The sequence below is a fragment of the Octopus bimaculoides genome, chromosome 1 (genome assembly GCF_046866305.1).
Source record: "Octopus bimaculoides isolate indiv1 chromosome 1, ASM4686630v1, whole genome shotgun sequence".
NCBI classification, from domain to species: Eukaryota; Metazoa; Mollusca; class Cephalopoda; order Octopoda; family Octopodidae; genus Octopus; species Octopus bimaculoides.
In genome coordinates this window covers 104,612,022-104,624,521 of record NC_142928.1, presented here as the reverse complement: position 1 = coordinate 104,624,521, position 12,500 = coordinate 104,612,022, and the positions used below count along the sequence as shown (strand labels likewise).

At 32.9% G+C, this 12,500-nt stretch overlaps 1 protein-coding gene across 1 annotated transcript in view; it reads right to left on the bottom strand.

Annotated features, from left to right (window-relative positions):
- Positions 1–3,564: 3,564 nt before the first annotated feature.
- The window catches only part of LOC149137662 (retinol dehydrogenase 14-like), an 11,696-nt gene continuing 2,760 nt past the window's right edge, over positions 3,565–12,500 (bottom strand). Inside the window, exons 3-4 of the mRNA XM_089355164.1 lie at positions 11,253–11,414; positions 3,565–8,574 (exon numbers count right to left, since the gene is read on the bottom strand). Coding sequence (XP_089211290.1) covers positions 8,315–8,574; positions 11,253–11,414 — 422 coding nt within the window. The 3' untranslated portion in view covers positions 3,565–8,314. The remainder of the gene's footprint in view (positions 8,575–11,252; positions 11,415–12,500) is intronic.

Sequence of the window (12,500 nt, the reverse complement as noted above, 5' to 3'; positions counted from 1 at the left end):
TCATGATCATGATCACCAGCTCAACACCCTAATCACGAAGCTATGTGCCTTCACATATATGTATGTGTGTGTGTGTGTGTATACTGCTGAAGATATATATATATATACACACCTGCACATACGCACATCATCATTGTCATTTAACATACAACTTTCCATGATTGCATGGGTCAGACAGAATATGTTGCTGCAGATTTTCTACAGCTAGATGCCCTTCCTGTTACCAACCATCACCTGTTTCCAAGCAAGACAATATTTCGCATGGCCAGACATATTTTCTACAGAAAACTGGAAACGAACATGTCACTGACAACTATGGTGACAAGACATGGGAACACACAAGCACACATATATACATATATGACCAAATTTACTCAAAAGACTTTGGGTGGGAAGCAGACATCTTGCCTATATATATTTATGCACATACATAATACATTTTATGTGTACATACATATGCGTGTGTGTTTATATACATATCACTTTATATTATATGCATGTCCTCATACAATTGGGATTTTCAATCCCAGCAGTATACTTATTACTAAAAAAGTCCTTACTATTTCCTGTTGGCACATAGCAAGGAAGTAATTTAGGACTACTGAGCCTTATCCATGCTTTTCTGCGTACTTACATTCATCATATGTGAGATTAAGTGTATCTCTCCTAATCTGTTTATTTTGTATTCCAAACAGCATTTTTCTGTAAGACATACATTGTAGCTTTTGTTTGGTCCAGTGGTTCTGTTGTTACTCTTGGGAAACTCATTTATGGATCTAAAGATAGAAGAGACCCAATTCATTAGGAGCCTTAAGCCCAACTTGGACTCCCATGAGTAGATTCAGAGGAGATAAATGTGGTTCCTCATATACCATGCTCACTTGTAATTAAATGCATGCATAGTAGGGGGTAAGACACCTCCCAGTGTCTTCTTAGTCTACTATAATTATTCTTTTACTTGTTCAGTCATTTGACTACTGCCAGACTAAGACCCCAGGACTTATTCTACCAGTATTTTTTTGCTGAACTACTAAGTTACAGGGATGTAAACACACCAACATTGGTTGTCAAGCAATGGTGGTGGGGACAAACACAGACAGAAAGGTACACACACATAAATACATATATAGATTATATATATTACGATGGGCTTCTTCATTTTCTACCTACCAAATCCACTCACAAGGACTTAGTCAGCCCGAGGCTACACTTGCACCTATTATGAGTTTTTTTTCATATGAGGTAGGACCTAGAGTGGGATTAACCCTTCAACTGTGAAATTAAATTGCATGTTTTTTATTATTATTGGCATAATGACCCTACTAAGATACAAGATTTGTTTCAACATGAATTCACATCAAGAATCTTGCAAACTAAATACAAAATCAAAGTTAAATTTCATGGTTATTCCGGTAATGATGTTAAATATCAGCCTAAAAATAGAATTTGTATTTTTCTGCAAGTCACATTGCCTCAATAAATTGACATATATCAAGAGAATATAGTCTCAATATATGACATCCCTCAACAAAAACTGCTCTCTGCAGTTAAGAATGATAAAATTTTTATGCTTTTCACAGTAAAAGTTTTAACTGATGTTTTTGCTGGGAATATAGTACAAGCAAATTTAAAACAAAGTCTTTGATGATGCAACAGTATAGAACCTGAAACTAGAATACACCATAAAAGTGTCCATTTATTTGAGATGTGATATTAGCCAATAATAAACCATTTCCTTTTACTTATGTCAAGGTTAATGATATGATTTTGAATACCTGTAACTATCATTCACCATTTACATATCACACAATGTTGCACAAGATACCCCAAAGTATTATGCAAGACACAAACACATCCATGTCCTTAACTACAGATGCCCACAGACACACATAAATGTGCAGAGATTATCGATTTTTGTAAAAAAAATGTTTCTCAGGGACCAAAAGTTGGAAGAGAAAATTTTCTTATATATTTTATGATGATAAAAATACTAATTATGAGTCTTCATGCAACTAAATCAGACTAATATTAAAATCTCCTTCTTTTATGGTTAATTCTTCCTTTCCATCAGTTGCAAACGTATGCCAAGAAGACAGTTACCAACTTGCAGCTCTTGAGGTTTTTCTTTTTGTTCTTTAAAGTATGTAAATGCATAATAATATTGATGAAATTATTTTTTTAATTATTATCTGTGTTTATACTTGAAAGGATTATCAAAGCTATATGCAAACACTTCTCTTTTTTTTTTAGTAACATTACTGGAAGGAATTGCAACATGTCCCACTTCATTGTGTGTGTGTTGAGCAGTTGAAAAACAGTTCCCTTTTTAAAAATTATTTACCACTGATTTTTGCTCATTAAAAAATTCAGGTTTAACTGCAAACCAATGAAAATGCTTATCAGTTATACAGTGTTTTTGCTGTACGCATCTGTGATATTGTACCTCAGCATGGTACCTACTTCATAACATAGGTTGACTACTATTCAGAAATACAGCTGAGTGCTAGGTAGTAACATTTGGTCCTTAACTCAGCTACTTAATATTTTAGTTATCTGTAGCTCTTATAGATGTAGGTTTAAAAATTGGTTTAACTGAATGAATTTCCATCAAACAGAATTTTGTTTCATAAAAAAAAAAAGGGGGGTAAAATTGAAATTAATAATCCATTTTGGAAATGGTATAGTCATACGGATTTACATAAAGTAGAAAATAAATCCTTCTTAAGAGTAGTGTATATTGCTGATACAGTGGACTTACTGTCTCCTTTCTGAATTCAAATCTTGCTGGACTCACATTTGTCTCTTGACAATCTATAGTTTATACATTTTCTAGGATTGATTTTTTTTTTCAGTCTCCTATATTTCTTAAAAGTCACTACTAACACTTGTGAAAGAGATATGAATGGCACAGCATTCCATTTGCTTTAGCTATTAAGCCTATATAAGAAAAGAAAATCAATAATCTGAGACATAAATTCATGAAGTCATCAGAAAGTATGTATTCTGTTCACTAACACCATAGGTCTGTGTTTGATAAAAACCAAACAACAGTCATATGATTCAGGCCTTAACCAATGAAAACTTGCCAGATGTATAAATGTGTAAACACAAATTTGTTACCCTTTTAATTAAATTTCATAATTATCAAGCCACTAACAGTAATTAGAGCTAACAAGTTCATTCAAAGAATAAAACAAAATGTAAAATTAGATATTTTAGGCATCCTTGTAGGGCACACTATTCTTTCTTTACTGAATTTGTCTGTAATATTATCTTATGATAGCTTCTTGTTCAATTCTTGAAGTCTCCCTAAACCAAATTTTGATGAGGAATTTATTAAATTTTATGAATTATTTCAGGATTTCTTTTTTGCTTACTTTTCTTCATTTAATAAGTTCCTTTAGTTTGCTTTTTCGTTTTTCTTTTCATAGATTCTTTGTATTTGAATGTGATTTTGTACATTTTTCAGAAATTGTAAAATGTACTTTCTGGTCATCAATCTTGTTAATGAAATTTAAAGGATTTATAATTTCAATTGTGAATGAATGTAAACATGCAAAATAATGTGGTTCTTGATATTTTATTGCAATGTTTCAATAATAAATGAATAAATTATATTTGAAAATAATGTAAAGTGTGGTATGGTTTAATAAAGACTTGACTTACGTTACTTTCTGTTTCATATGGACACACACCACTCAAGAACAGTAGTATTAAATCTTTTAACATAAATATGACATGCAAATTCTCTAACTAATGCTTACCTTTCTATGTGCACACCATAAATCACGGCACATAAGCCTATTCTCATTAAATAAGCCAGCCTGGTCCTAGACACACATAGAATGTGCCAGTACTAAAATCCAAATAAAGGCTATTGTTCTAAAACTTAGAGCAAACTTTAAACTTTTTCAGTGCATACTTGCTGCCAACTGACTGATATAATTCATCTATTCCTTACATTATACACCACCAGGGTTAGAAACAGAACTACACTTTTCATAACAAAACAGTTATTGATACCATAAGTACCAGTATCTAAGAGTACATACTGCAAAGAATAACCTAAAAGATCTTCAGCACCACACCAAAAGTTATTAGTAAGAACTTTGTTGTACTTCAGTAGCAAACACTTTTCATCTTTAAATTTACAGTTTACACAGAATACTAATATTATGGTCTATATTAGTAGTCTACAATATGATCTGACATTTGTATCAGAGATGTAAACAATCTACAAGTGTACAGTGTACCAACAGCATGCAACCTAGTGAAATAGTCATTCACTTAACTCCTTCCACCACAGAACTGGCCAACAAGCTAAATTACTAAATCACCTATATTTAATGTTCTTGTTGGTACTCACAGTTGTAGCTATTTTAAGACATAGATGAAAGCAAAAATTTTAAAGTACCAATCAACAAAGCTACATTCTTGCTTCATGATTATAATTTGGTATTGCTACAGTAAACTAAAATTGAATAGACCTTCAGCAAACCTCAAAACTCAGTTTACGTACATAAACATTTATGTGATGTTACTGGACAGTGGAAGTCCAGGTTTTTTTTGCATATCCAGAAGTTGATAAATGTTTATGAATTGACAATATATATAGGAGGAAGTGACCTGGCAGACAAAGCAAGGAAAACAACTAATTGGTTTTAAAACATTATACCATTTAACACAATGTCAAGAAGCAACTTCAATGAAACAATACTATATCTGAACTAATGCTGGGGAGGTAATGTGGTAAGTAATATCTGTGGTTCAATTTCTTGATATAAGTCATTTATGTATTCAATATTGCAAATAATGACATCATTGGTCACAGCTTTCTAACAGACTTATCAAATGAGTGTCTACAGTGTAGTGTTGAAAAAATATCACAGGAGACTTTGTTCAAAGAACATCAGTTTCTGGGTTTTCTCACTGGTGTTTAATATATATATATATATGACAGGTTTCCACATATTTTCCATTTACTAATTTCACTCACAAAATATTGATCACGCTAAGGCTATGTATGATGGACAGTAGGTCAAGGTGCTGCACAGTGGTTAGAAAGAGAACTTAACCAAACATCTACACTTACATTCTTTGAGGACAATATCTGTGGGAAGTGAAATAAATGGCTGGTAGAGGAAGAACTGTCATTTGCAAACAGTAGCACTATATGTGTACCACCAATGGGTGAATTAAGGGATTTTCCTGATAAAAAAAATTTATGAAGCCATTTCTGTAGAAAATGTAAAATCATTTTTTAGTGTAGCATTTCAAATGCAATGGATGGGAAGAATGAATTCACTGTGAAGATACACTGAGGAGGATGACAGTGATACAGACCCATATGCAGACTTAACACCAGATGATCAACAGCAATTTTGAAAGATTTTAAAATGCTTTCATTATAAATAAAATATAACAACTTTGAGACAAAATGAATCTTTTTACAGTTTTAATCACAGAATTTTAGAGATTAGATTTTAATTGTTAATTAAATAAAAACTATTTAAAGTGTTTATGTAGTAAGTATGTGTGTATTCAGTACACTATCTATCAATAAACTATGATTATTCCTAGAGTATATGGTATATTTTACTTGCCATACTTATTTGCCAAGACTACACTAGAGTGGAACTATTTGCCAATATTGTAACACTCTGCTAAAATGCACCATCATGGAGCAACAGTTACAGCTCTATCAGACAAAGGTGAAGGAAGGGTAGGGCACTGAACAAACATAAATATTCAAAATTCCCTGACCAATCAAACTCAATGTAAATAAACCATAGACAGACAATCCAAAGACTGAGAGGGAAGAAATCAATAAATAATTATAAATGCTGTCCCTTCCAATTTACTTTCGAACTGAATTAGCAATTTACCATTGTGAAAGATCAATAAGGATTTATGCAAAGAAACTTTAGATTAGCAGAAGTTTCATTGCTTTTGTTTTACTTTAATTTTACCATTTGGCAGCCTACAACATTCAAGAATAACATTTTCAAATAAACTGATTTCATACTTAATGAAACTATGAATAACAATATAAAACATACGACCTTTTCCTCAAAGTAAATGTTAGTTGTATATTAAATGTGTAATATATGAACCATGTATTACTGTAGTTACAGGCAATGAATTTATTGCTCTAGACTATAAAGTAGTAGCTGTCAATGGGTATTTTGATTGATATTTCAAGGCAGATCAGCTGCTGGAAACAGGATATAATGTTCGTTTATTACTATATTTTTATTGTAATCTATGATAAGTTCATCTAGCTTTAAAAAGAATTCTGGTGGCTTAAAAATGACTAACACATAACAGTGTAAAATAAACATTGTATGTATAAAGAATTACTTCATTTAAGTCATAAGTATAACAAAGTGTTGTAACTATGCATGGTGCCTCTCTACAGCTAAGCAGGCAGAGGTAATGAAAGACAGGTACCTTGTCTAAGGATAAGAATCAGTTCCATTTGGTATAATATGAATGCAAGGCTGTTTCAAGACAACAACACAATGTTTTAAACATTAATATTTCTTTTCTGTCTTGATGAGCAAGCAGACATTCTGAAGTCATTTCCATAGATTCATAGACATAATTCCACTAATTAACAGTAATTTCACTTATTATTTCCACAAACTAATTAAGAATATCCAGGTTTCTTTCTATCACAGTATTATTATTTCATAATCTGATACAAGATATAAAGCAATCAAAGGTTTCTTCATTTCCAGTGAAAGCTTAAAAGAAATGTTGATTACACCAGTAAAATACAAGTTAGATGGTAATTGTTAATTTATAAATAGGATTAGTATCACAAAAAAAAATACAAAAAAGTTGGAAATACTTATACAGAATACAAAAATAATATAAAATTTGAAAAACATTCACTGAAACAATATAAAATACTATAGAGAGTATATAGGGAAAAATTATGTAAATTTTGTAAAAATAAGTTCTCAATAGTTTTACATATTTACAAATGTAATTATGACGAGGATCACTATCACCATGACAACGTCAATAAGAAATAAATATTTTTAAACATTTTTTTTTCTTTCATCCTTTTACCTTAAGGGGTTTTCTTTCTTCCCTTTGATCAAGGAGAAAAGGATTTTTTTAGATAAAATATAAATTTTTATGAATTTTGTTCAGTAGTAATGTAGAGAAAGACAATACTTTTTTGCGGCTTTTTTTAAAAAAAATTATAATGAAAACTGGTATTAAAACAAACGAGTTAAAAGGTGGGATTAGACTGATATTTGGTTTTAGTAACAGAAGATTTATTAACATGAAGAAGTGATTAGTTGTTTAGTGAGGATCTTAGGATTTGAAATGCTAGCAACATAAAGATGTAGTTAAGTTGGCAATTGGCTCTGTTACCTTTTGATTCTTGCATAGATCCATCATACGGCATGTGCATTGCATTGTTGCCGGTTGAGTTTGGACGTAGAAGGTTTTTTGCCAGAATGCACTGGAGGTCTTTGCTAGGACACATTACATCAGAATAACATTTTTAGCAGGGCCCCAAATCCCAGTGAGTTACAAGGTATTTATATTCCCAATCTTCTGTAAATAACATAGAAATTTTATGTTGAATAGAATGTCAACAAGTTTCGAATAGTACTGCAGAGGTCATTTTGTTAATGATAGACCTGCTAAAAGGTTTAGTCAAAGGAGGAATAGCAGAACCCATGAACTATCAACAAGGCATCTGGAACTGATGGAGGAATAAGGAGGAAGGTTTAGATATCTGATCTCAGACCAGAAATTTAGTCTGAATGCTTGTAACAAAGCATATAGACACCAAGTTGTTGCATGAAAGTGGGCAATAGATTAAATCTATTATATGGGAAAATTGCAGTATATAAAGGAAAGAAAATAGAACTGAATCACATCACAGACAAGAATCTATGAAAACATCAAAATTGTCAACAGTCAAAATAATTTCTCAAAAATAACTATCTTAACAATATCTTTAGAGAAAAGAATAATAAACAGAGAACTCTCTAGTTACCATTAAAGGTTCTCACATTAAAAAAAAGGAGGAATTACCTGAGTTCTCTATCCCAGAAATAAAGTTAAACAAAATAAAAATCAATAAAGAACGCTAAAAAGAAATGTACCAATATGTGTAAAAGATGATATATTTTTCCAAAAAATAAAGCTATATATAGTAATAAAGAATTATTTCCTGTAAAAAATAAAAAAAGGGACTAAAACCAAACTTGTAAATATGTACAATTACATATCAGGGTAGGGTTACATGGTATTATAAACAACAACTTGTGGCTTTTAATGCAGATATTCATGCCTCCAGTTTAGAATGATTTTTTGGAGAAGACTTTATTCCCAGATCTGGAGTTTCCTCATCAGGTGAAGGCGTTACTGAGATCTTGACAGGAAGATTATCAGAAAATTTCAGTCCTGCAACGGGAAGTGGAACTTTACCCTCTAAATAGCAATAAAGCACACTTGCATCCCATAATTCAGTTCTCAGGGATTTATCCATAGATTCCAGAGATGACTGTGCTTCTTCACGATTTCTGAAGAATTTTCCAGTTACTCCTGAAAGGCACAAATGAAAGCAAAAATATAAAAGTCTATATATAAGTATGTAAGATATACCAGGTACATAATTCAAATAAAATAAAATAAATTTAAAAATAGGAGCTTTAAAGGTGTCACGTAACTAGCACCTGTGCTGGTGGCACATAAAAAGCACCTTTTGAACATTGGGCCTCGCAGAGGCAATGACAAATGACAGACCTTCAGCAACATACCATGCTTGAGTAGAAGACCCATCAAACCAAATTAAGTCATAGTAGTGGCAGATACCAGTGTCATGCAACTGACACCCATTACACTCAGAGTGGTTGGCATTAGGAAGGGCATCCAGCCATAGAAATCATGCCAAATCAGACTGGAGTCTAGTACAGCTCCTGAGCTCGCCAGCCCTGGTCAAACCGTCCAACCCATGTCAGCATGGACAATAGATGTTAAATGATGATAATGATGTCATGTAAAAATAAACATGGTTAGTAGTTCAGTGAAATAGTAATAATTTAGCATCATTATTTTATCTAGTAATATGTTAGACTTGTACTTCGGCAAAATAAATTTACTCTTTGGTAAACTAAATTTCAGTTTGGTGTGGAAAATCTATTGCTCACAAGGTGTGTGTAGTAAAACAAGTCAACAACAATACATTTAGAGCCACCAATGACATCTAAACAGTGCACTGCATGAAATATCTCAGTGCTTGCAAATTTTTAAGGCTGAGTGGTTACAAAATTTGCTTCCCAACCACATGGTTTCAGGTTCAGTCCCACTGCATGGCACCTTGAGAAGGTGTCTTCTATAACTTGGGACAGCCAGTCTTGTGAGTACATTTGGCACATGGAAAATTAAAGAAGACTGTCATGTGTGTGTGTGTGTGTGTGTGTGCACATGCAAACGTGTTTGTGTCTCCTTGTCTTGATACAGCGTGACTGCTGTAAATAAATGTCGTTTATTTCTAATATTCTGTGTAAATATGTTTGGCCACAAGAAAATATTACTTTACTCAGAAACAGGTAAGGATTGGTAATAATAAGCACTTAACTGCAGAAAACCTGCTTCAATAAACTGCATCCAACCCATACAAGCATGGAAAAATGGTTGTTATGATACAAATGTTTTAAAAATTTATGCTATTCATAATTGTGTTTTCATAAGTATGATTGATAAAACAAAAAAAACAAAAGTTTTCTACATTTTTATGTAAATTAGATCTTGACTGAACGCTACACTGCCAGTAAAAGTATTTGTTAATCATACTAGCAAGCGAAGTAAGCATGTAGAGGCTTCTTTGTTGCCCTTATATAAAGCTAAGGTACAGATACTTACATTATTGACTCTAGAAAGCAAAGTCAACCTCTGAAGGACTAAAATTTAGAACCCAAACAAATCTGAATGTGAAATATGCTGTTTGACACTCCACCAAATCCAGTCATCAATTACACTATTGACAACAAAGGAATCTTACAAAGGCACAAGACCAGATGGTATACAGAGCCATTGGCATCTCAACTTTAATGTATGGTGCAGAGGCATGGACTCTTTACAAAACACAAGTCAAATTGAATAGCTCTCAGATGCCACCATGATATTTGAGAGCTATCCTATCATGAACATCAAATGGTTTTAGCATACCTCAAACTACAAAGTCCTCAACAAGGTTTGCTTTCAATTCATGCACCATCTATTGATGCAGAGAAATCTCCATTGGACAGGCCACATTGTCAGACTAGGTGGTGATAAACTCCAAAAAAAAGTCCTGCTCTTGCAACTGGCAGATGGCTATCAAAATATTAGTAGATCTAAATTGAGATTTAAGGACACTGTAAATCAGAATCTAAAAGATCTATCTATCCCTGCTGAAAAGTGGTACCAGCTAGCTGGTGATTGCTTTATCAGGAGAAATTTGATTTTTGAAGTCAAGTCAGTCATAGTCACTGACAATAGATTGTAGATTATATTACATAGGTACAAAGACAGAAATTTGGTAGGAAAGGGAACAGTTGACTGATTACATTGATCCCACCACTTGACTGGAGTTGATAAAATCTTAATTTTACTCAGACCAAAAGGACAAAAGGCAAAGTTACCCTCAGCAGGGTTTGAACTGAGAAAGAAGAGTCAGAACAAATACTGCTAAGTATTCCCCGCAACCCTCCAACAACTCTGCAAGTTAGCCTCAAAGAACTAGTTTAGAGTAATAAATTGGAGGAATTGTTTGAGAATCAGATGGAATGCCTTACAGTGTCTGTTCCAACATTATACATTCTGAGTTCAAATCTTACCTTCTGCCACCAGAAAAGAAAGGTAACGTTTCTGTAAAGTGTCGCACTTAACAAATAATAAGAGTAATAGGAGAAAAGAAGAAACAATGGAAACTTAGTTTTCTTGTTTTGATTGGAAGAGTGACTACTGTCAACATTATTAATAAATAATGGTTTCAAATTTTGGCACAAGGCCAGCAATTATAGGAATGGGGTAATCCCCAATACTTAACTGATACTTAATCTATCAATTCCAAAAGGATGAAAGGCAAAGTTGACCTCAGCAGAATTTAAACTCAGAACATAAAGATGGACAAAATGCTGCTAAGCCTTTTGTTCAGCATGCTAATGATTCTGCTAGCTCGCCACCTCAAACATTATTAAACATTATTAATAAATAATAAAAAGAAATATTTTATTAACCTTTTAGTTTTTCTCCAACAGCACAATCCATAATAGCTTCAGCACCTTCATCAACTGTCTTAGCAATGTTCAAATAGCGTAAAAAGTAATAGAGAACATAATTCAAAAAAAATCTTTTGGCACCACTGACATCACGACCCAGATTTGTCTTAGGAACAAAACCTGAAAAAAAGAAAATGAAGAAAAATTATTAGGTGAAAAGATCAACTATTCTATGTTACTATGGCTTCAGAGTCTATAGCTCACGGAAAGGGCTTCTTGCTCTGGCATGGCTTAACAGCAGACAAGTTGTGAAGTTTGGGTTTTATCCTATTGTATGGCAAGTGTATTCTATTTTAATCACAGGTTGATCATTGCCTTGTAAGCAAAACTGGTATATAGAAATTGAATGGAATCCCATCATAAAGAAACTCTATAAAAAGATGGTGATAAGAAAGATATTCAGTCAGACAAACAAAGGGTAAAATTATCTGTCACACATACATAGTGTATTTGATTAGTTAATTATGCCAATTTGGTGTGGAAAAGCGTTCTGGTCCTGGGAAAGCTCCCTACATGATGCTAAGTGTTAAAGAACACTGAATGTCCGAGACAGGTGAGACAACTTGCCCAAAGTGATTGAGAATGATAGACTTCACACTATTTGCATTTATGTCCCAGAGCAGTGATTCAATTCGTTTTGAGGTGAATTGAGTAAATGATACTAAGTCGCTACAACAATAGCGAAATATCAATATCTATCATTCTCAATCATTTCAGGCAAGGTGACTCACCTGGCTGAGACATTCAGTGTCCTTTAACACTCAGCATTGTGTAGGGAAAGGAGCTTTCCCAGGATGCTATCCCACAACAAATTGGTGTATAAACAAAATACATATACTATGCATGTTCAACCAATAATATTTATATTATTAGAGAAGCTTTTAATTCATAATTTACAAGTGAGATGTGATCCTTCAATCTACCCAGAAGAGAATTAGCTTCAAATAAGAATTGATTCAGATTGTGATGATCCCATCCAAGTCATGCTAGAAAGGATCTGTAAGAAAAAGAGGATGATGATGATGACAATAGTGATGATGATAATGATGATTATGATCATAATTGTGTGTGTGTGTGTATTTGTTTGAGTGTCTTCACATTGATACTGTTTAAGCAACGCTGACATTTGTTTTCATCTCTAACTCAAGTCAATTGATCTTTATCTCTCTCTGAGTAAAGTACATGAATCAGATATTTTCCATTATC